The sequence below is a fragment of the Colletotrichum tamarilloi genome (genome assembly GCF_030869305.1).
Source record: "Colletotrichum tamarilloi strain Tom-12 chromosome Unknown Scaffold_136.1, whole genome shotgun sequence".
Lineage (NCBI taxonomy): Eukaryota > Fungi > Ascomycota > Sordariomycetes > Glomerellales > Glomerellaceae > Colletotrichum > Colletotrichum tamarilloi.
The window spans coordinates 16,579-40,163 of record NW_026849519.1 but is presented as its reverse complement, the minus strand read 5'-3'; the positions used below and the strand labels follow the sequence as shown (position 1 = coordinate 40,163).

The 23,585-nt window shown below is 54.1% G+C and overlaps 6 protein-coding genes across 6 annotated transcripts; 3 read left to right on the top strand and 3 right to left on the bottom strand.

Annotated features, from left to right (window-relative positions):
• Positions 1-2,520: 2,520 nt before the first annotated feature.
• On the bottom strand, positions 2,521-3,099 carry CTAM01_14830 (HMG box protein; the record flags this gene model as incomplete). The annotated part of the gene is made up of 3 exons (XM_060530829.1): positions 2,521-2,550; positions 2,618-2,835; positions 3,039-3,099. The coding sequence occupies 3 exons, from the start codon at positions 3,097-3,099 to the stop codon at positions 2,521-2,523; spliced, it is 309 nt and encodes a 102-aa protein (XP_060374585.1).
• A 1,629-nt stretch (positions 3,100-4,728) lies between these two features.
• CTAM01_14829 (uncharacterized protein) lies at positions 4,729-5,361 on the top strand (the record flags this gene model as incomplete). The annotated part of the gene is made up of 1 exon (XM_060530828.1): positions 4,729-5,361. One exon carries the CDS (start codon positions 4,729-4,731, stop codon positions 5,359-5,361), a length of 633 nt encoding a protein of 210 aa, XP_060374584.1.
• A 4,295-nt stretch (positions 5,362-9,656) lies between these two features.
• On the bottom strand, positions 9,657-10,533 carry CTAM01_14828 (uncharacterized protein; the record flags this gene model as incomplete). The annotated part of the gene is made up of 3 exons (XM_060530827.1): positions 9,657-10,032; positions 10,136-10,301; positions 10,368-10,533. The coding sequence occupies 3 exons, from the start codon at positions 10,531-10,533 to the stop codon at positions 9,657-9,659; spliced, it is 708 nt and encodes a 235-aa protein (XP_060374583.1).
• Positions 10,534-10,846: 313 nt separating this feature from the next.
• On the top strand, positions 10,847-15,948 carry CTAM01_14827 (uncharacterized protein; the record flags this gene model as incomplete). Its single annotated transcript, XM_060530826.1, has 4 exons — positions 10,847-10,899; positions 11,147-11,477; positions 11,545-15,645; positions 15,778-15,948. The coding sequence occupies 4 exons, from the start codon at positions 10,847-10,849 to the stop codon at positions 15,946-15,948; spliced, it is 4,656 nt and encodes a 1,551-aa protein (XP_060374582.1).
• Positions 15,949-17,164: 1,216 nt separating this feature from the next.
• CTAM01_14826 (uncharacterized protein) lies at positions 17,165-19,513 on the top strand (the record flags this gene model as incomplete). Its single annotated transcript, XM_060530825.1, has 2 exons — positions 17,165-18,150; positions 18,232-19,513. The coding sequence occupies 2 exons, from the start codon at positions 17,165-17,167 to the stop codon at positions 19,511-19,513; spliced, it is 2,268 nt and encodes a 755-aa protein (XP_060374581.1).
• A 555-nt stretch (positions 19,514-20,068) lies between these two features.
• CTAM01_14825 (Sodium:dicarboxylate symporter family protein) lies at positions 20,069-21,597 on the bottom strand (the record flags this gene model as incomplete). Its single annotated transcript, XM_060530824.1, has 2 exons — positions 20,069-21,234; positions 21,303-21,597. 2 exons carry the CDS (start codon positions 21,595-21,597, stop codon positions 20,069-20,071), a joined length of 1,461 nt encoding a protein of 486 aa, XP_060374580.1.
• Positions 21,598-23,585: the final 1,988 nt, after the last annotated feature.

Sequence of the window (23,585 nt, the reverse complement as noted above, 5' to 3'; positions counted from 1 at the left end):
GGAGGACGAGAGCGTGCACAATTCGCTGGACGTTGGCTATGTTGTGTTCTTTTCTTCGTGAGAGATACGTCAAGTCTTTCCTTGTCTGTCTCCAGCCAGGCCCAAGGTGTGTCAAAAACAACGAGGTATTGGTCGCCTCAAACCTCGAACTACCAAATCGAGTGAACGATCCTTGTGTCAACAGGTTCAGGCCAAACGATGCAATCTGGTCGATTCTAGCAACCGCTACCCAAGATATCGCAAGGAGGGCCTGGGGCCGTAACGGCAAAGAGGAGCGTATGTAGGTCAGATTGCTCTCAGAGAAAGGAGTGTGGGCTCAACACATATTGATCCGGCCACCGACTAGCCAGAGCATGCCACGACAGCTGGGGATGGCCCCATGGGCATGTATGCTTTCCTCTGCATGCATTAGGAACGCTCGACCTGGATCAACGGACGAATGAGGCCGGCCCGGAGCCGGTGGGGTGGAGGTCCAGGTTGTGAGCACTTGCATAAGTAATGCAGACGAACTCTCCTTACAAGCCTTTCCACCATAGACCCGGGGGAACGTAAGAAAACATTGGCATCGAGATACAGATTGCGACGACTAGGTGACCATTTCAGTAATGTAATCATACAAAGTACACTGTCGAGGTAATTGATCGGTCGTGCGATGCACCTAGGTCATCTGCGGAAATGGAAATCTTTGGAAATGCTCGGACGCACTGCTGCGAAGAGCAGCTTGTCTCTCGCGCTCGACAGAATACCATCGATAGATCGATACGAAGGTGGGTGATGATGGTAGCGAACGAAATGTGCGAAGAGGCATACCGAGGATATAGAACTGACAGGCATCAGCTGTGTAGAGCATGTGAAGTGATGTGAAGCATCAAGAATTCCGAGTAGACATTCCCCAACGGCGGGCCACATGCCTAGCCAAGAGAATATTTGGTAAATAAATCTGCGGTGCGTGAGATGGAGGCTAAGTATGGACGCGATCGCTTCGTTTCTGCACAATGTAGGCAGGCTTTGGAGGGCCCAGCCTCGAGAGATCCTGGGAGAAGTAGCTGCAGAACATTCGTTGGTTCATCTCATGCGACGAAAAACTACTGGGCCGATATGCGAATTGTCAATACTTGGTGGTGGAGTTCGATAGACTAAATCTGGTTGCGAAGGCCAGGGATCCATGGTGTTCATTGATATAATCGCCTGCCCTTCACTGTAGCCCATGACGATGAGAGCAGGTAGCTGTCCTTGGTTTCTGGAACGGCGAAGACTCATACATTGGTGCCAAAGTACAGACAGTCTGTGGGTAGCAGTGCTGTAGGTGAGGCTAGCAGAGTGTGGTGGATGACCGGGAAGGTTGTTTTCGACATGGCTGGTTAGTATTCGAAGTTTGAAGGAGCCGGCGCCCGAAGTGTCTATTGTTGCGGCCATGGGCTCCTTTTATGAGTTTGTACACGAGCACATCCAACGCTTTCGGGCGGGTGAAAGAAGCAGCCTTGTTTCATCCTGCTCAGGCATCCAACATCAACTCCCCAGGCTCGCACCTGCATGGCGTGTCTGATCATCGGGAGGGAAACGCGGCCTTGAAGGGTAAGGCATGAGGATTGAGGAGGTGCCGAGACTGAGACATCCTTCTGTCATTGGAATCCGTGATTGGAGGCAGACAGCTTGAGGTAAGGTAGGTACGTCCTAAGACAGGATACGTACCTCCTTCACTTCCATCCTGCCAGAGCACCTACGGATACCTTAGGTAAGGTAGATGGAATGAAATGGAGATACCTTATCTCCACTTATTCGAGGTCTGAAATCCGATGTTCAGCCGTGGCCTATCTTCACCGACTCACCGAGTCCCCGGAGGTCCACCGACTCACCTCGAATCGCAATCGCGGAAGCGGCTTCAGCTCAGAAGGGAAAGGTCTCCAAGGCCATGGGCCACTCAAGCTGATCATTCTTTGGCCGTCGGGTCTATATGATCCCCAACCGGCTTCAGGCAAATCTGCATTAGCGGAACATGGCAATCGAGTCGCTGTGCCTTACTAAATCCCATGACACGACGGGGTCGCAGTGATAGAGACCCTTGAGTGGCTGCACAAAACTAAGCCCCATCAACCCAGATCCCTGGACCTGGGGAAGGACCCTTGAGAACAAGGGCAGAAACACCATACTACCATGATTGGCGCATCACCCACCCATACACACCTTCACTGTAACATTCACTCACATTGCGATGGAACAAAAAGGTAGTTATGCATGTTTGTCAATGTGTGAGCCGTCAAATGTCATTGTGTCCCAATCGTGGACAGTTTCATTCCGCGACGGGCGGCATGACCAGCTCTGCTATTGACGCGGGGCGGCGTGAGAGCTTCGCCTGCCTCAAATCCGCCTTCCTGCCGATCCTGAATAACGAGAAAAGCAACCCATTTCAATACCATCATACACCGCCGAGCCCAAAGTTACAAGGAAAGTCCGAAAGATGTGCGCAAAAACTAACTCCACGCCACCCGTTCGGACTGAGAAGCAGCAGAAAGACAGCAATCAAGAGGACTCATCCTCCTCTTGTTCGGCCTTTAGAGTGACTAATTAGCTTCAGCACAACACGGCCAGATGGAGTGGGGGTTTGGGGGTGTCTTACGTTGTATGCCTGCTTCTCGTCCTCGTAGCGCTTCTTGTCGGTGGCAGCCTTGGCCTCATAGGGACCGCGCTGCTTCTCGTTGAGGGCCTTCCAGCGCTCACCGAGGATCTTGCCGACCTGTCCGAAGGAAATACCGGGGTTCTCCTCACGAACGTTCTCGCGCTGCTCGTTGGCGAAGAACATATAGGCGGAAAGGCCACGCTTGGGGGCGTTGGGGTCTGAATAGCATGTTAGCTACATGTTCATGGCAAGATAACTGGTCTAGATAGGCGTAGCGCAAAGCGGGCAAGTCAAAAGCCGTCCGAGGCGTGACCTAGTGGAATCTTATTGAGACTCCCTTCAGGCCCAACCTCTCTGTACGTCAAACTTGCCCAAATTTCACAACGGCTCGAGACAAGTAAGGATCGATTTGGCAACGTACCCTTCTTCGCGCGCTTCTTGGTGTCCTTAGCGGCACCTCGCTTGGTCGCGGCCTTAGGCATTTTGGTATCTTGAATATGGTCAGTCAAGCTGCTTTAATGTCGAGATGAATGTGATGGTATGACGAAGAGCCAAGGGTGAAGGATGTGATGGAATCGGCGTGACATGACGACTGACGGCAAAGCCGCCGCGCCGTCATGCCGGAAAGCCATAGTGCAAGAGGACCGCGGTGCAGCGAGAACCAGGGTGTGTGGGTGGTTGAGTCGCAAGTGCAATTGCGCTCGGTAACGCGAGGTAATTGCAATTTGAAGCTCAAAGTCGTCCAAGAGGGATCGTAAAGCATACCTGAGGAGGTTTTTGAGAGGTGGAAAGAGAGGTGTTGATGTGGTGATCTGGACGCGTCAAGCTCTTGTTAGCTAGAAAGCTCTATGGTTGAAGCTGGTTGATGGACGAGCGTGTAAGAGACGAAGAGGTGCACGCCAAAGTTCGAAGCTCAACAACGGATCGCACCCACGATATCGACTTGTTAAAAAGCGATTTCTGAGTTGCAAATCGAGGCAGAGTGATCGAAATTGTAGCGACAGTGAAAATAGAAGAGGATGATGTTGCGCGTGTATGTTGCGGTGGTTGATGGTGCAAGTGGGCAATGGTATATGGGCAGCAGGTACTCACGGGGTTGAGTGCGAAGGCAGTAAAGTGTGGTATTGTGAGAGTGCGGATTGTAAGAGAGGAGGATTTGGGTGGGAGATTTGTATGGGAGAAGAAGAGGGAGGGAAATGTATGGGGGGAGGGCCAAGCAGCCTTTTTACTATGGGGGGAGTGATTGTGCGGGAGCAACGCGCCTGGGTGCACTTGTTTTTGCTGGGAAGTCTGGGACGGGGCCAGGACTGACTGCGACTGGCGACTGGGCGAGTGGACTGGGGGTGGTACTTCGTACCGTGTGCGAGACTGAGTGAGAGACTGGGAGAACTGAGGAAGGAAGGGGGGTCACCGTGGACGGGCTCTCCTCCTCTTTCTCCTTGGATCACTCCAAATCATCTTTTTTTTTTGGCCTGCGCAGGTGCGGACGCTTGTCACTTTCGCTTTCCCTCCCGTCGCTTCCTCGCCTGTGCCTGGGCTTGCTGCTGCACGCTGAATGGCTAGGAGGGGATGGGTGTCTGGGTAGGCTGGGCAGGTATCCGTACCAAACCAGACGACGGGCAAAAAAAAAAAAAAAAGAGGCCTGCGCACTGGCATTGGCAACACTTGTCACTGGGTGGTAACTGGCGGCATTGGCCTGGTACTGGGCACACCGGGCACCCGCCCACCAGGCGAAGGGCACAAAAGAGGAGAGAGGCAAGAGAGGGGGAAGGCGCGATGAGAAGGGAAAGGGTGTGGGCGCGCCTTCCCTCCCTGACAGTCGACGTGCGCACCCTTCCCTTCTCTTGCCTTTTGCTCCAGAGTCCAGCTTGACCCTTCTTTCCCCATCCTTCTCCTCCCCATCATCCTCCCCCCCTCCTACGTGGAAGTCCAAGTCCCTCCTAGTTACAGTCCGCGCCCACCCACAAGGTAAAGGTACCTTGCACCAGAGACTGCCGTGCAAAGTACCTCACGTTCCTTTCACACCTTGAGTCTGCCTACCCCCTTCCTGCTCGTCGCATCTGCCAGGGGACAACGACTACACACACCTTGAAGCGGCCAGCTACGGATACATGCTCGAAAGTACCCCAGTACCTGGATCAGTACGGAAAGATACCTCCCTACCTTACGGATACTTTACCTTAGTATGCAAGTGCGTCCGCACGCAACCTATTCGCCTGTTTATTGAAGTCCATGGCAATAAATCAAACTGCGGAACCAGAACAGACCAAGTTAGGTGTGGACAATGCGCGATCAGAAGTTGCGAACGTGCTGGCGACGCGATGGAGAAGGAAGGAGCGACATATTACCTACTGCGTATCCAGCAGCATCTTGCAAGGCAGGCGCCAATGGCCTTAGCTTCAGGTATACTATGTAAGGTATCCGTCCAGGTGGTCGTGGCCGTAGCCAAAACCGTACCTGGCCAGGTAACAGAAGCAGGGAAAAGAAGCAGGATCTGGCCCATCCTGCGGTGCTCTTCTTTTGCCTTCCGTCCTCGTCTCAACCCCTCGGGTCTGGTCCAGCTTGTCGCCCGCTTCCCATCCATTTCAATCACTCCATCCTCGGACAGTCCTTGCTCTTGGTGTGCCGCTGCTATTATTGTGGTACTGTACAGGTACAAAGCGCACGCAAAACTCCGCACCGAAGTACTGTACATCTGCTTTGTACCTGTGTTTTATATTATCTTTTCGCACTGTGTACTTTAAAGCCGTCGCGCCTTCTTTCTCCGCTTGCTACGTACGGCTACGTGCCGGCTCTTTCGCCAATGTCTGAGGTGAGGTGCGGTTGAGTCCTGTGCCTGCTCCTGCTTTTGCTTCGCTCCCTCTTCCAGTCTTAGGTTCCTTTTGAAGCATCTCGTGCTTTCCTTTCCGTCCACCTTACCTTACCTTACCCCACCTTCCCTTCCTCCTGTCACTGTCCACACGGACCATCTCTCGTCCATCAACCGACTTCTCCAGTCTTCAGTCTCGCCCAAGTTGCCATTCCCAGTCCCTCCCCCTCTACTTCTGACTGCTTTCGTTCTTAGCAGTGAGAGACTGAATACTGGCTCGTCAAGCTTCAGCTTCTTACGAATCCCATGTTACCATCCATTTACACCCCCATGCTATCGACAACTATCATTTGGATCCACGGCCTCTTTCTTCAACACCAGCCATGACCCATCCATTCGAGGATGGTTCCGCGCATGCACCATTAGCCTAGCATACCATGCTACTTATACCATCCTTCATACGACAGTGATGCGATACCACTAGGCATTGACAGCCTAAGGGAGACGACCTTGTGTACCTATTCGTACTCCCAGATCGCAGAGACGTGCAGTGGCACACCTACTCCGTCCGACTGCACTTGGCCTGGACCAGGCACTTCTTCGTCATCTTCATGAGCGCTAAGATACTTCCGATCCTCCCTACCGCCTGTTGAATGGCAAGGGCCCGTTCGCTAGACATGCCGTAGGTACATCGGTCAGACATTGAAGACCGAACACGCCGTACGGGGAAGACGGAAGTCCAATAGCCAACGTTGCCTCGACATTTCCAATTCAAGGCAGTAAGATCCCTTACACCTTGGCGACTCTTCCATTAGGTAGATGCATCTGCTCGGTACAGCATGTCGGATGGTCGATCACAGCAGTTGAAGCTTCTTTTCGCCAACTCTCCGTGGAATTCGAGGTCTGCACGATTTGAATTAGGTCTATGGGACGACATCACTTCCTTCGCCATCAAAGCAAACCTTCGCCATGGGAGACAAGCTATACCTCGGACACACTAACATGTCCATCACTTGCACTTTGCTGGGGCTGTGGGTGTTAGTGACCTCATGTTCGCGACGTTGTCTCCTTAGCGTCTTCCGCTGACAAGCCTTCGCAGCTTTCGGCTGTTTACCAAGACAACAAGGCTCGGCCGGCTGGATTATGGATATTGGGAAATCGATGGAGCACCTGTGGTGTGGTGGAGGATTCAATGTTTGGAGAATGGAGGAACAAGTTGGCTTACACACTCTCACACACTGTGTAAGTGATTGTGCTTCCTGAACATCGCTGCGCAATTTCATCCACACTAAAACACCACTCGACACACTTTGCGGCATTCCCCTCTTCAAAGTGGCTTGTCCTATCAACACCCAAGGACATCGCCTCCAAAACGCACCAAAGTCTATAGGCACCGTCGGCTCAGAGTTCTCGACAAACGCTCCGTGTCCGGCTCGCCCTGGGTTGCTGGTCCACGCGGTCAGACAAGATACATACACAGTACGGCAGACCCCATGGTGGCTTTCATATGCGGCACAGATTGCAACACCATTTAGCTGAGTTCCGGCGTGAAGCCACCCACCAGCTTTCGACGTGACTTGGAGAGCCCCTGAACCCATAGGAGCTTACAGCAACTGACTGGGGCGCCTCTAGACCACTCGCTATCGAAGCATCTACTCATCGTATTACTAAGAATCGACCTCATCTAAAAAACCGAGCTAAACTGTGATCTCCTGGCAGTCAGGGGCACACCGTCGGCTGGTGTGCACGGAGGCGTAGACTCAGCTTCGGGTGACGAGGCGTGATGCGAAGCACCTCACGCTGTTGCTCAGGGAGATGTGACATTGGAACGACCGGAAGTCATGATGACTGACTGATGGGGATGGCATTCAGGCTGGCCGAAACGGAATCTGGGTACTTGATTCATGCATACGCCCCATGTACCGTCATACGAGATTGTCTTGTACCGCTACTTGGCCCAAGGTACCCCAAACGCGGTCCACCGACTCCGGAATCAGCTTGGGCGAATGCGCCCAATCACTCCTCATGCGCAGCTCACGGTACACTTGGGACCTCCCCAGCCTCCCCTCTGCCATCGATTCCTACATCATCCATCCGCCTCCGTAGTGTCTATTGTTGGACACTCCTAGAGCAACCTGCTTCTGCAGCGGATGCGTGGTTGCGCAGTACATACTGTTCCAAGTTACCCTCCGCCGCCAGGTGATCGACGAAGGGCTTACTGGTAGGTACTATTTAGCGATCAGCTATGTTCAACACATCCTATGCTGAAAGCGAGTCTACTCCGTACAGAGCCGTAAGCTTCACATTAAATAACGGAGAAAGAGCTGCGTTACTATTTGCGGAGCTTGACGATTGCATGGCGACCGGAGACCGACGGCGAGCGGCGTGTCTATCTCGTCTCTGTTCTACGGAGTACGTCTTCTAACACCGACACACCACGAAGCGGGCAGCAGCCAGGCGGTGCAACGCTCCCGGCGTCAAAGAAGGGTGGAATACTTCGTCATGCGCACAAAGTGTGCGGGCGTCTCGTGTACCTCGAGGCATAAGACTGGGTAATGCCTGCAACGACAATCGATACGGTCCCCCGCTCCAATGCACCCAACGCGCACCCAAGACGCCCAATGCAGGTCTCCTCTGCAAATTGGCAAGCCAGCAGCGCGTTTTGCCCATGAGCCAGACAAGCCGTGTCTGCCCAGGACTCCAGTAGGAGGGCGTTGCCGCACCATTTCACCATTCCAGTCAGGGCCGCCGGGCCCAGCCATTTTGCTTTTGCCCGCTTGTTCCCTGTTTGGCTGGGCTAGCACTGGGAAGGCGGTGGTAACGGGCTGGCGAACAAAGTGCGCAAAGTACCGACGACTTGAAGCGGATACACGGAGCCAGGCAATTTCGCTGGTCTGGTTGCCTTTGTTTTGCTGATACTGTGCTGTACCTGATGGTCCCTCGGCAAATATTGGCCCTCCCTGACTGAAGGCTCTCCCACTTTCTCACTCAATCACTCTCTCCCACACACCACACACACCCCCTCCCAAGCCAAACACTCTTGCTGCTCACGCCTAGGACCTGCACACGAGAGGTACATGGAGAGTCGGAGACTGAGGTGTAGTGTAGACTGTGTAGTTCAACGCGAGCCCATGCTCCACTCCTCCTGGGCCTCCTGGCTGATCTGTCGCAGCAGACACAGAGCTTGACTGACGGGGAGTGCAAAGCTCCCCCCAACTTCCAGTCCCATTTTCCCTTCCCTCTTCCCTCTTCTAGACGGACCTTGAGTGACGTTGATTATCTAATCTAAAAGGCATGATCTTTCTATGGTCACAGGGTATGTAATGGAAACGCGAAACGCGTGGTTCATCTCGACGCTTAAGCTGTTCACGGCGTCTGGGAGCTCTCGAGTCTTGTCACTTTGCGCGCGAAAGTCACCATAACGGAAGAGGATGAGCTCACTACAACCGCTTTATCAAGCCCCGTGACGTTTTACGGGTCCTCTTGAAGATATTGAAACGCGTTTCATCAGACAATTTTTATTCTTTGCTATCTCATAGTTTCCAGCGATCCAGCTACATAAGGTAGGTAGACAGAGCAGCTGATCAAGCTCAAGCATTGGCCACAGGAGCAGATCTCGGAGCCAAGCTCACCCACGTGATTCGACATCACCGTGGTCATAGCGTCCGAGGTGCCGCTAAGCCCTGTCCAGTTTCGTGAGCCGGCAGGGGCCGAAGGTGAGCTTGAAAACCAAAAAACGCCTTCGGGTGGTGCCCTCAGGTGCCGATGCCGTGCCGTACGGATACGCTACTATGAGCAACAGCAAATCGATCGTCCGCAGGGCAGGGCGAGCACCATGATCTGGTAATGCCAACCGTATGGCCCGACGACCTAGACCGCGGTCACGACTTGACCGAGCCTCTGGAGGTCCGTACCTGCATACAACCTGCGTAGGGCGGGTTGAAGCGAACGTTCCGACGTACTGAGGTCTTGGGTTTCGGTCCATTCCATTTGACGAGCCCCTCAAACCGGTGGTAATACGCCATTGTAATTGGCACCATCTCAGAGTCCTGATTCCTGAGATGATGTGGTCATGATAAGATGGGCCTGCGAGCCTGAGTATGTCCATACCTGGATTCTAGGCGGCTGCCCGCAGCTCCCCACGGCGCTCAGGTGCCTCTGTCCACCCTGCCCCATGCGTATCGTGGGCCAATGTGAGCTTCTGATCTCCAAGGTCTGGCAAGCTTTTCACTATTCGTCATCTTCGGGGTCCAGTACTACCTCGCGCAGCGCTTCATCTCTGGACCAGTCTACGCCGCTGCCAACGACCACAGCGCTGGCGGTGCCTTTCATAACTTTCCACCGCCGTATGCTCGCCTTCATCTCGGCTTCAAGTCTGGCTATCTCCGCCTGCACGGCGGGGTCGTCAGTCTCGCCCGCATTTCTCTTTTCCGCATCCTCAGTAAGCCTGAGGATCTCGGCTGTGAGCTCCACGTTTTTCCGGCCGACTCGTAGGCTCTCGGCTTCCACCTCAGTCAGCTGCTTGATGAGGCTGCGGATGTCTTCTGATTTGTTGGCGAGGGCGACAGAGACGTTGTCGCGGGAGCGGATGTGTGGTAGGAGGTCACTGCTTCCTGTTAGCACTCAGACACCAAAGTTTAGGAGGTCATAGTTTAATCATGGATAAAATGATAGTGATTTTTTGAGCACAAAATCAAGGATTGACGTACGTTTCGATGGGCGTTGACTGTGTGCTCCCATGGACAGCTTTGAGGATGGGGTTGGCCGTCATGACACTATCCGTGATATTGTTCCTCAGAAGCCATCCCGCACGCGCCGTCGACGCGTCCTGCTGAGCCTTTCTCACGTTTTCTTCTGTGCTTGGTGTTGTTGAGTCTATCTGTACCCGTTAGCAATGCGGACTTTGACACTGTCGGTCGTCTTGATATGGGAAGTGTGTACCTGAGACATGGCTCTGTTGTGCCTTCACCAGAGCGACCTTGATCTCGAGGTCGCGAAGCTCATCGTAAAGAGCAAGGACGCGCTGCTCGTCATTGGAAAGTAAAAGGGTGGGCACTTGATCGGCTTTGTTTGCTGTCGAAAGGCTTCGATTTGGTAGCTCATCCATGGTCGAAAATGACTTCTACCATCAGATGGCAGAAATTCAGGTTTGTATGGGATGAGCCCGGTGTCCGAAATGTCACCGCTCCGCCCTCCGGACGCGACGCGCGACTCTCACTCAGAATCGCATTCAAAATCCCCCGAACTCACGGAAACTCGGATTTAGGCTTCGGATCCGGATGGATGGTGGAGTAAGGTAGGAACTGAGTATGAAAGTTGTGGCGGGTGCGGCGCGGCATGTCTTCCATTCCATGAGTGTCAGCCCCATCCCTGGAGCCGTTATCTTATCAGTGGCTGGTGCCGTATGACTGTCCAATCAAATGACTCAAGGCATCACGAGGCGGCGTCACGCTATGCCTCCCAAAGGTTTTTAGTGGGTTTGCAGCCTGCACGAGCTCTGTAGGGCGCCTCAGCGGTCACGTCTTGGAACCTGGCGAACGAACCGCCTTTGCGCTTTTGCAACAACCGACGTTCGTGCATACTTCTGTCTTTCTCTCGGATCCTTTGCAACGACGACGAAGACGACGCAACGAGTCAAACGACGACAGCGATTTCCTTGCGCGCGCGTATCGTACGATTCTACCGGGCGACGGCCTTTGTCGACTCTAACACATAGATAGCTACGCCAAACCCTTGAAACTATTGCTGCAAAGACCGGACTGCAGGCTAGGCTGTCGCAGCTCTTCTTCTCTTCGGAGATGTTCCGGGGATGGCGACGCAGGTGTTGATAGCCCATACGGGCCAGCGTCTGCAGGTGGACACGACACAGTTTTCTGCGTATGTCAGGTTTTGCCTCCTTGTGAGACCGAGAGAAAGCAGGCTGACAGCTTCATTCGCAGGCTCGATGACCTCAAAGCCTGGATCGCAAGGCATACGTCGATTCCGGCGCACCAGGTTGTTGCTTTGACTGCCCAAGGTCGGAGTGTCAAGCTGCAGACTCTTCACCAGGAGGTACGACGCCCCTCCTATTTACGGGTCAGAGAGAGAGAGAGACCTTGAAGCTGACCTGCTGGCGCAGACCGAGATCTACATCTACGATATTCGAATATCGCAACCAAACTCCCCCAACGTCGCCTCGTCTCCAAAGTCCGAGCTCCCCCTTCCTAAGCGATATGCTGTTCCGAACGCCCCCAACTACATAGGCAATATTCGTGTTCTATCAGAATGGCAGGCCCTCTACAAGGAGCGCCAGGCATGGGCCCGTGGCATCGTCGATGACTCGGCACGTATGACGGCCGAGATTCAGGAGCGGTATAGCGAAATGGACGTCATGGTCAAATGCCTCGATGCAGCTGTGGCCAATCTGGAGATCAGTGTGAAACAGATTGAACCCAAGTACACCGAGCTCAAGAAATGGGTAGAACCTGCGCTGGGCGAGTACGAGCAGCTTGCCGAGAATTGGGAGCACTACCTCACCGTGGCACGCAGTGTGCCCATCTCTGCTGCCATGGTGCGTTTCATGACCTCCAGGGACCTCAAGAAGAAGACGACGACGCTGGAAGACCTGATCGAGATCGACACTGCGAAGAAGTCTGGACGGTTGGCGCCGACATCCTTGAAAAAGTTCACCACCAAGGCGACGGATCTGGAGAAGGCCGCGAAAATGATGTATGGCGGACTTGAGCAGCTGATAGGGGACTTTGACAGCCTTGTTGGTCGTTCGGCGCTGTCGCATAGTGGCGAGGCGCAGCAGTTGCTCCAGGATGTCGAAGCCGTGGCCAAGAAGATAGAGACTGATTACCACGTCGTCTTGGAGTACCAGGATACGCAGCCCAACGTCCTTCAAGCCTCGCGGACGGCGGAGAACCACACGTCACGCCTCATTCCAAGCTTGAAGAAACGCTCCGCGGAGATGGATGATATGCTGCTCTATGTCACGCAGGCACGGAACGCCATATCGGCCGATTCAATTAGTTTTATGCGCAACATCACCGAGATCACCACATTACACAGCAGCGTTAAAAATCAGATTAATGTCTTGAACCAAGCCGAGGACGACATGACGACCTTTGACTATTTGCGTCTCATTCACCAGCTCCCGTACATGTACGCCTCTTTCGTCTCCGAAGCCGTTCGGCGCCGGGAGTGGTCCGACAAGATCAAAACGGATTCGTCGACACTGGCCAACGAGATGGCACTGTTCCAGGACGAGGAGTCAAAGAGACGGAGGAAGTGGCACAAGATGGTCGGCAGCATGTACGGATCAGACAAGACTGAGGCAAACGTACTTGGGCTCGAGGTCAACTTGCTCGGCGAAGAGGAGACATGGCCCAGCATGGTCAAGCGGGACCTGGAAGAATTCCTGGAGCACCTCCAGAAGCAACAAGCCGAAGTGGATATCATTGAGGATGTGATGAAGCTTGTGAATGAGTTGAGCAGCCCTACGAAGCAGCAGTCGAAGAGGTTGAAGGCCTTCAAGAATGGAAGTGTCCATGAAGCCGCCCTTGGACGAAGTGGCTTGATGATCCGTGGCGATGATGAATTACTGCGCAGCCTCCAAGACGACAAGTCGAAGCTCGAGAACAAGTTGAAAACGGCGGAGAGCCGTGTACGAAGATTGGAAGACTTGCTTCACAGACAAAGCGCAGCTTCTCGACCTGGTATTGGGGGCTTGTTCGGACACGAGAGGAATGATTCGACCAACTCCGTCAGGTCGACAGCGACAGTTGATGACCATCGACGCTCCACAGGAAACTCAGAAGCGCTTTTGCAGAGGATACAACAGCTCGAAGGTGAACTGAATGCTCGTCGGGCATCTGATCAATCAGAGGCTTTGGCGAAGCGAGTGCAGCAATTAGAGAGCGAACTGGATCAGCGTCAATCATCCAACGATAATGAGGTCCAGCAAAGGATACAGCACCTTGAAAGCGAGCTCAATGCCGAGAAAGAGAAATCGGCGGCGTTCGAAAAGGACCTCAGCGTCCGGGCTACAGCGCACGACGACGTCAAGGACCGAATGGAAGAGGCCAACTCTACTAAGAAGGAGCTTCTCGAGAATATGGAGGCCCTGCAGCGGGAATTTGTCGAAGAGCGCAAGTCTCTGGAGAACGAGATCAAGGGACTCAAGGCCCGTATCGAAGACACCGAAGATGAGATTGAGAATTTTGGCGAGTCGAGAGAAAACGAAAAGGCTACCTACATTGAGCGAATGCACGAGCTAGAGGCTGAGGTCGACAGGCTACAGAAGGAACAGAAGGATGAGGCCCTCAAGACTCAGGGCCAAGTCGACTTCCTACGCAACGAGGCACGACTCCAAAGGGAACAAAATGAGTCTCTCGACAAGCAGCTGCAAACCGCTAACGACGAGGCCAAAAAGCTTGCCAAGGTACTGGGCACTACGCAAGAGATGGCTGAGACACAAATGAAGGCGCTCCGCGATGTTCACGACCAGCTGTCGCCGAACGATGACACTACGGAGGACCTCAACGATCTCATCGACGCACTCATCTACCGGGCTACTGATGTTACCGCTAATATGAAGACCCTCGAGAGCGACCGATCAATTCTCAAGGCCGATCTGGAACAAGCTGACGAGCAGATCAAGAACCTGAAGGCCACAATCTCTGAAACAAAGAACAAACTTACTTCCGAAGAAGACAAGTCCCGGCACCTGAAGGAAAATCTGGAGGGAGAGAAGGCTCGTGTGACTGCTCTTGAAAAGGAGACCGTCGAGGGCCGAGAGCAGCTTGATCAGCTTCGTGCCAAGATTGCCGATGGCGAGACGGGCTCGGAGAGCCTGAGGAAGAAGCTCGACGAGGAAGAAGGACGAATCAGTTCTATCACCGAGGAGCTTGCCTCCAGACAATCCCAAGTCGGCAGCCTCGAGGAAGAGTTGCGACTCTACAAGGAGAAGATGGAGAAGTCTCAGTCTAAGCTCTCAGCTGTGCTTGGTCACTTTGAGTCTAGATCTGAGAAGACTAAGGATTTGACGCAGCGTCTTTACTCTCAGAACGACAGATTGTGCCGGCTGTTGGAGCGACTGGGCTTCTCAGTCACTCGGCAGGACGCGACCATGACAATCCAAAAGGTTCCTAGGTCCGAGAGGGGCACCATGAGCCAATACCACGCCGCAAACGACTCGTCTGATCCTAGTCAGTCCACGATTCGCCGCCCCGGCATGCTCACCAGTCGCACTCTGGCCGATAGCACCGACCTTGAGTTGCTGTACTGGATGAATAGCAACGATGCCGACGCAGAGACCGAGAAATACGAGGCTTTCATGACACGGCTGGGCACGTTCGACATGGATTTATTTGCTGAGACGGTCTACAAGCGTGTCAAGGATGTTGAGCACCTTGCCCGGAAACTCCAGCGAGACGCGCGCGCGTACAGGGAGAAGGCGCACACCCTTCAGCGGGACTCGCACGAGAAGATTGCCTTCAAGCACTTCAAAGAAGGTGACCTCGCTCTGTTTCTGCCCACCCGAAACCAGACGGCTGGCGCATGGGCTGCTTTCAATGTTGGCTTTCCTCACTACTTTCTGCGGGAGACAGATGCCCATCGTCTGCGATCCCGCGAGTGGCTCGTGGCTCGCATCACAAGGGTACAGGAGCGCGTCGTGGATCTTTCAAAAAGCATGCATAAGCAACTCCCCGATACCGACTCGGCTAATGGCGAAGAGGACGATAACCCCTTCCAGCTTTCCGATGGTCTGCGGTGGTACCTGATTGATGCACACGAGGACAAGCCCGGCGCGCCCGCAACGCCTGGGCTGGGCAAGTCTACCATCGCAACGAACAATGTCGAGGCTATGGCGGACATGCACACACACGCGCAGACAAATGGCAAGGACAAGCAGCGCGCCAACACCCATAGCATCGAAGGCGTTAGCAAGGCGCTTAGCAAGAGCCTAGAGAGCCGTCGGAGCAGCTCCAACTCGAAACGGGCTCTCCCCTTTGCTGTAGGTGGCGGCGGTGCGGCACTCCTCAAGGGTAATGCTTTGGGCAGCGAGACAAATTCTCTTCGCGCAGTCGCTCCGGATACGCCGACCGAGACGAACCACCCTGAAGAAGGACAAGTGGGACCGTCGACGAATGGACACGAGCAGTCGGGACAGGCAGGGCAGGCATCGAGCCCGCTTGCGGAAGAGGGTCAGGCCGATAGACCCAGGTCGCCCGAGGTACGGAACATGATCGATTCTCTCGTTGGCCCCTAGACCAGCAACAAAAGCCTCCCCCGTTTCTCTCTCTCTGTGTCTCTTTCTCTCCCTCTCCATCCGAGGTTTAACCGCCTTCTCACTGATTTCGGTCAGAAAGCTCGATCGCCCTTGAGGCTGCAGCGTCAGAGGAGCGGGGTCAGCGTCGAGAGTCCGACGAAGAAGAGCGTGGTTTGGGATTCGCTTTGGAGCGTTGACCTGAGCTATGAGACTGGTGGTGGCGGCGGAGGCGCGAAGAGGAAGTGGGAGGGCCCGGAACGCCGGTAGAGAGAGACAGAGGGAGAGCTTGTGTGGAGGGGTTGGGTTGTGGAGGAATATTGTACGAGCATTACACAACACCCGAAGCCTCCTTTGTGAAGAAGGGGGTGTCTTTGAGGAGTTTTTTGTGCTTTTGTCACCCTTGGCCTGGGGGCCCTTTGCCGACCTAGCATTCATCCTCGGACGCTGGGTTATGACGAGTGGTTCTTTGTATTGGTTTCTTCGATGGATGAAAGGGAACATGGGAGGATCCTCGGAGCGCGGCGGCGTAGCATACTGCCCAGGGACGTCGATTGCCACCTTTTGGTGAGAAGAGATCCGACGGGGATGGCACCGGATGACAGTCGTGGTGACAACGGAGCGAACTTGAGGACGGAGTTTCTTGACATCTTTTGGGCACTTTACTCTTGGGACTGGAAGAGAACAAGATGGGGCTTTGCAAAGGATTCTGCATGCATGGCGTGCTTGGGATAGAGGCACCTTAGAGGTATCTTTTTTTTCTGAATACATATGGTGCTCTTGTTTACCTTTAGGGACTCTCTCTCTAAGGTCATGTGCATAGTGTGGCGTGAGTCTTCAACTTTGCGATTTTCTCTGGCCAACATTGTGCTGTCTCTAAGTCTGGACATCGTCAAGTGCCCTACACTGTATTTAATGCTACCTCGCACAATGCTGATTTATTCATTTCTTTCCATTGGTATTGCTCTAACCGAGGGTATAATAAGTCAGGTGACGGACCAGCCTTACTTGGATGTGATCTCCTTGTGTCTATAATCTTGTTGTTCTTGAAGCCTTTGAGGACTCTGGAACGGCTTTCATAAGTAGCACAATACTCTTAAGCCATCATTATTAGCTTGATCTTTCCCTCCTTTGCCTCAGAATCCAATATCTTCTTTCACAGTTCTGTAAGGTCTCTTTGGACCTAGGAGCAAAGATGTTCGGTGCTTGCAGTACGGGCAGGCTGTATGATTCCTACTTGAACGAGAGCAAGAACGACGAAAATACATCGAAAATCGAGGTCATTACACAATCCCAACGTAGAAAGATTGATTGCCGGCAATCAATAGAACTGTAAAGAAGAACACTGTCAATACTAGAGGTTTCAACGAACATCTAGACATCCTCATACAGCCGATTCGACGAGCTCCCACAAGGTTCTCTCAGCCGATTACAATTTACACCGTATCTTACACGAACACCGTATCACCAAGACACATTTGACAGAATGGCTGCCGCCGCCGCTCCTCAACAGTGGGTCGCACCGACAGGGGCCACAGCATATCCCAAGATTGGAGTGATTCTCGGGTGCGCCCCAGACGACGGGGACGTGGATCTCGCATACAAGATTCTAGGCTTACACAGCAGAGACGCCGCCATACCGGCAGTCCGACCGCCGGCTCACGAATTCGTGCACTGGTGCAACCGCTTAATTGCCAAAATCTATGAGGAAGGTCTCGAGTTCCAGCTCGGGTCAGTCGGCCACCGGCGGTTCCTCGAGGCTAGCAGACGGGTCCGGTCAGCCATCCACACAATTTCCGGGATCCGGCGGCCCGGGCACGAAGATTGGCAGATATTTGAGAATACGTGGATCAGTCATTGGAAGCCTACTGGTACTTGTGACGATGCGCCGGTTGACTTGACGATTGCCAACTGGGATCAGAATGTGCCTACTCCTGCGACGAAGACTATTTTCGATGCGACGTATGGGCCTGATAGACAGAAGGAGAGGGACGATCGGGCGCGAGATCATCGGAAGATGGGTAAGACGTGGATGGCGACGAAAAACATGGTTCGGGATGCGCGAGAAAAGGAGGCCGAGGAGTGGCAAGATCTTGTTGCTTGTTATGGGTTTCAGGCTAGGACGAATTTCCGATTTAAGGGCAACGATCCTGAGTTTTACGAGGTCGAGACGGATGACGAGAACGATGAGGGAGAAAATGATGAGGAGGAGGAAGGAGAAAGTGGAGAGCAGGAAGAAGACGCAGAAATGCGGGATAAGAATACCGAGGAGCAGGGAGAGGATGCCGCCGAGCAAGAGGAGAGCAGCAATACGCAAGGAAAAGCTAGGAGTCCAAAGGGGAAGGGTAAAGATCCGGAGTTATACGGCATCATTCCACAGAAAGAGGGAGACAGTGAGGAGGAGCTCCTCCCATACACCTTCTTCGCGAGCCCTGTGCCGAAGGGCGAGGATAGTTTGTGGTATTCTCTCTCGTAAGTCCCCCCCTCTCCCACACTTATTCTTTTGTTTCGCCCCAGACCGTCATTACTGAGAACCCGTTCTAACTCTTACAGCGTCCTTGTCCACAACCGGTGTGATCTCACCAAGACTATCAAGGGCAGACTGGCCAACTGGCTTCATTCCCAGCTATCGGACCCCGCTTCACCCCGTTTCCGGATGTACTGTCAACTCCTCGTGGACTCGGCTACGAACGTGTCCAAGGACAAAATCAAGGAATGGGGCCCTCTAGATCTCATACGCTGCCTCAACAGAAACGAGCGAGACGCTGGCCTACCCAAGGAGTCCGCGTACCACGAGATGCTCTACCTCATCGCGGACTACTTTGGCACCGAGGTGATTACCTTTACGCGCCCTGACAAGCCCCGTGAACCGTCAGACCCGGTCACGACGTTTCCTTCCAGCCGCGAGGCCTCTCCAGAGCGAAACGGCCAGCCAGGTCCTTCGGGTACTCAGTCCAATAATGAAGCGATCGCACGAGAGAGAACACCCAGCGAAAATTCACCCCCACCAGAAGAACCTTATGCAAACCTTTGGCTTGAGGAAGGAAGACAAGTCTTCAAGATGAGAGTGTATGGAAGTATACCCCGGGAGGGGTATATTCTGGACCCCGACAACCAAAAGAGAGAGCAGATTCTCCTCGTTACTGACTCTAAGCTAAGGTATTTTCAGCCCGTCACGCGAGTAAGTCCCGAACTGCCGTCAGCGGTAAGAGGCGGGCATTACATCGGCACGCGACCTTACAAGATGTGGGAGCGCTGGCCACCGATGCCGTGGTGGCCGGGGGCTAAGTACCATGACGGCAGTAAGAAATGGGTGGGCGCCTGGTCCACGACCGACGGGCGTAGTAGCATCACCGACGACCAGCAGCTGGAGATGAAGCCAATAAGCATCTGCAGAAACATCCTGGACCCTGTAACCGGGGCGCAGATTCGAGGTCGGTATTTTGAAGCACAGCCACCCCATAACCTGCAAAACCGGTCATATCACGACATGTTGCTCACTTACGAAGCTAACACTGACACGGACAGGTATGGGGTGATATGTCCCACCATAACCGTCATAAAAACCTGGAGGACCGAGAATCTCCCAGCTGGCCAGGCGGATCCGCCGCTTCTTCGGACGCAGTGGAGGGCCCGGACGGGTGGGGCCGATGGCGTGAAGTATCGGTCAAAGGGGCATCTTGAGAGCCGGAAGCGTACGCGTGAGGAGTACGCTGCGAACGAGGGTCTTGGGTTTGACGATGATTATGGGTGGTTGAGGATCGAGGCGACGGAGAAGGAGAGCAGGGTGAGGGTTTGGCATGATAAGGCTAAAAGGAGGAAGATGGGCTGGTAATGAGGGGTATCGAGAGTTGCGTTTCTGGGCAAGCTTGTGCTTTTGCTTTTGGCTCTTATTCGGTTCAGGGGGGACTTGGAGCTTTTTGCATAGCGAACTTTTGTGAGATGTCTGGTTTTAGCGGGGCGCTTCGAGTTGAATATCAGAGCAATGATTTGAGGTTCCAAGCTCACTCACATTAATAACACTTTCATCGGCAAGTTGAAAACTTGCCGTCCAACACCCCGGTCCGCCAAGGGAAGCACTCGAGTAGATGGCATGTCATCCCCAGTCAGCAAGGTGCTCCTTAATCGGCTCGGCGTAGGGCCATCAAGCTGTCTTCGTCTTGATGCGGCCTTGCGACTCTTTGGCCGCGCGATACCGGGCATCGGCAACCCAATTTTAGCCGGGATCATTGGCTTTATATACCGACCATGCCACGAAAGAAAACACAAGTCACAGAAAGGCTACTCTGGTGCATTCATCGTGGCTCGATGCTTTGCAAGTTTCAGCTAGAGTCATATTCATTCGATTGTATTCCTTGTTTTACACATACACTTTCTACACGCAAGTAACTTAGACGCGCTCATCATTGTGCCTGACTTCTTCCTCAACAACTTCAGAGCCGTCGACAGGATCGGTAATACCAGTCATCTTAGTAACAATCACAGCAGCGAACAAGTCGCCGCTAACGTTGGTGGCAGTGCGGAATCGATCGATGAACCAGTCGATGGCTACGACAACACCGTACATTCCGCTTGGGGGAATACCCACGCTCGATGAGATCATAACCGTCAAAACGAGGGAGGAGCTCGGGATTGGGGTGGTGCCAATGGAAGCCAGAGTCGACAGCAACAGGATGATGATGTAGTCGGCCGCGTTAAGGACATGACCCTGGGTCTGAGCGAGGAAAACCACTACAATCGGGAAGTAAATAGCGGTTCCGTCCATGTTCACGAGACAACCCAGGGGCACGGCGAACTTGGTGACCGTCTCGGGGACCTTGAGCGTCTGACGGCAGCACTTCATGGTGACGGCGAGGGTCGCTGCCGAGGACGCGGTTCCCCACGCCGTCAACCAGGCGGGCGAGCACTTGAACCAGAGGGTGTATGGATTCTGGCGGGTGAAGGCGAAGAAGATAAGGGGGAGGACGATGAAGAGGTGCAAGAACATGGAGCTGATGGCGCCGCCCATGAGGATGCCAAGGTTCACGCCGATGTCGTTAATGTCGAGTTTGAACATGTTTGGCAGAATCAGGAAGAAGACGCCGATGGGGGCGAGCTTGATGAGGAAGGTGATGATGATCATGATGAGGGCCTCGACCTCGCGCGCCGCCTTGATGAGGGAGGATTGGCCGTCGCGGTTGTCGATGAGATAGCCGATCACGACGGCACTGACGAGCACGGCGAGGAGATGATCAGAGGCGAGGGCGTCGACGACGTTCGCTGGGATGAGGGAGTTGAAGAGCTCGGTGACGGTGGCAGGAATGTCTTGATCTTTCCTCTCCTCGTAGGACTCCTGGTCTTTCGCGGACATGCTGTCTGTGGCGATGGACTCTGCCGAGGCGACTGTCATGAGGCGGGCCCAAACTTGGGAGGTCATGATGATAGAGTGGACGATGGCTACGATGGTTGTGATGACGTAGTAGCCGATTGTCCACTTTGCGAGCTTGGCACCGCCGTGGGAGATTTCCTTGAGCTTTTGGACGGCGAGGACCATTGCTGTCACGATGAGGGGCAGGACTGATTTATTGTTAGCTCCAACGCTCAACGTGTCTGATGCAGCCGCACAGGAGCAAGGACCAGCATACCCACGGCTTTCAGAGACCGCAACCACAGGTTACCGGGGATGATGAGAATGGTCGTGGCGGCTGCGGGGATATCTGGGTGCGCAGTCTTGACGCCCAAACCGATACCGACGGCGATGGCGGCGGCAATGATGATCTGGACGGCGGAACCAGGCTCGATGACCGGGTGCCACCACGGTTTCTTCTCGTGGACCGACACCTCCGATGTGATGGAGGTCTGGTGCTGGACCTGATCCATCGAGGAGTTTGAGTTCTCTCGGACGGCCTTGTCGGCCGTGCCATACTCTGACTTCTCCATCTTGAGCTGCCTTGTGGACGGAGGTAATGTGTCTAGATGTTGGCGAAACAACGGGGTTGCCTGGAGACGGAGTCACAAGATACTGGACAACAAGCCGTACCAAGATCGCTACCACGCTGAGAGGAAGAAGGACGAGAGGGAAGTTCCATCGACCCTGATCGGCGACTCGAGCGAGGGATATATACGTGAAGAACACCCGGCTCGTGGGTCAAGCTGAACCTGGGTTGCACCGAGAGTCTTGTCTATCAGTGTGGCGAGCAGGGGCTGGCTAGCCTACGATGCCAAAGCTCTAATCGGCCATATCTTGGGAAGTGGCCGAATAAGAGGAAGCTCGCGTGGGCGATTCCGCTGGGGACTGGAGGGTGCGCCAGGCCACCAGGTTGGGGATTTCACCAAGGACGAGATAGGGCACGCGTATCTCTCACCCGCCAAGAAGGATATCAGAACTGGGGGAGGGCACAGCTGTTGGCATCTTTCACACGAAAGGAAGGTGTAAGAGGATCCATTCCATCCCCGCGTTACCCACCAGTCGCGCGTCGATGAAGGAGAGATGGGTCTTAGTGTCTTGGTCAATCCGCAGGTCTGGATTAAGACTGCAAGTCTCCTCTACACGACCGTGCAAAGGGTTGGGCGACTGGCCACCGGCGTAGGACCTTGGAGAACGAGAAGGAAGTCAGACAGTACAGGTGCGTGCGTGACTGGGATGCTATGGGGTGGAAAACTGCGACGCAGCATTGGCAGAGGCAAGGTCGAATTGGAAGAGTGGGCTGGCCAGGCGAACTTTTCTGGATCGTCCAAAGGGAGGGTACCGGACGACAAGAGATAGGACAATGAAGCTTGACTGGCCGAGTCAGTTTGTCATGTCGGGATGGTCGTCTGGGTATTGGCCTTGGCTGGAAACACAACTTGGCGGTGACGACGGGGCTTTGCTGGTGTTATTCATCGAACGGTGAGAAGGTTGTTTGCGTGAGTATCATTGAGTATCAGATGCCTTCAGTGGTATGGTGCAAAGAGCCTCATACCTGGCTCGCATCGTTGCAACCTCAACTGACCACTTGTAGCGTTGTCGCAGACACTTCGACTGATCCAGCTCAAAGCTCTCTCTCGAGCTTCCATTCCAGGTTCACCCCACAAACCGTGGGTCTCGTCGTCTCCCCATCTTGACAATTGTCAATGACAGCTCTGTCAAAGGCCTAAACTCGGCCTCCAGTTTGCAATCGCGTTGTCAGCTAACAAAAAGCTCCACGGAGAGCAAAAGGATTCGGCGCGTCCAAGAAAACCAAGGCTCGTTACCAAGGTGCCCAGGGTGGTTGCGCCCCGGTTGGCATCCGTCAGACATGACTCTCGGGCGACGTTGGTACGACCGCGGCCTCCGCCCATTGGTCCGCCACGGCGAATGCCGTGCCGCGCCGAGCCTTGCCGAGAGGCTCGGCGGAGGAGCGCGAGGACGAGGGTGAAGAGTCGGGCATGGGGCTCCGAGAAATTTAATTTGGGGGTGGAGAGGAGAGGGACCGTCGACAGAAAAACCAACGAGAGAAAAAAAAGTCTTGGCCGTGGCGCCGGAGCTTGTTTGCTTTCGACATTCCACCCACCTCCGCTCAGGAGTTCCGCTGAAAGCCACGCGTAGCCGTAGAAATGCGTCGACTTGCACTGGTGGTCGGCAGGTCACCTTCGCGTGCTCCCTTTTGCTAAGATAGGGCGTGAAGTGATGCTTGGCCGATCCACGCCGGTCCGGACACAGATACCCTGGTTCATGTCTGTTTATTACGTACAGTGTAACGGAGTGCAGGGTACCAATGTGGGTAGCCGAGCACTGAGTGCTTTCGAGAAGACTACTGCAACGTCTGACCACTGACAGTCGAGGTGTTCAGTTCTGTCACCCTGATATCTGGAATTCGACAGATAATGCTCGCTCTTGGGGTGTCGAATGCCTGTTTCTTGTCCTTTTGAGATGTCTTAATTATCTGCTTGAGGGAATTCGGGAGGCA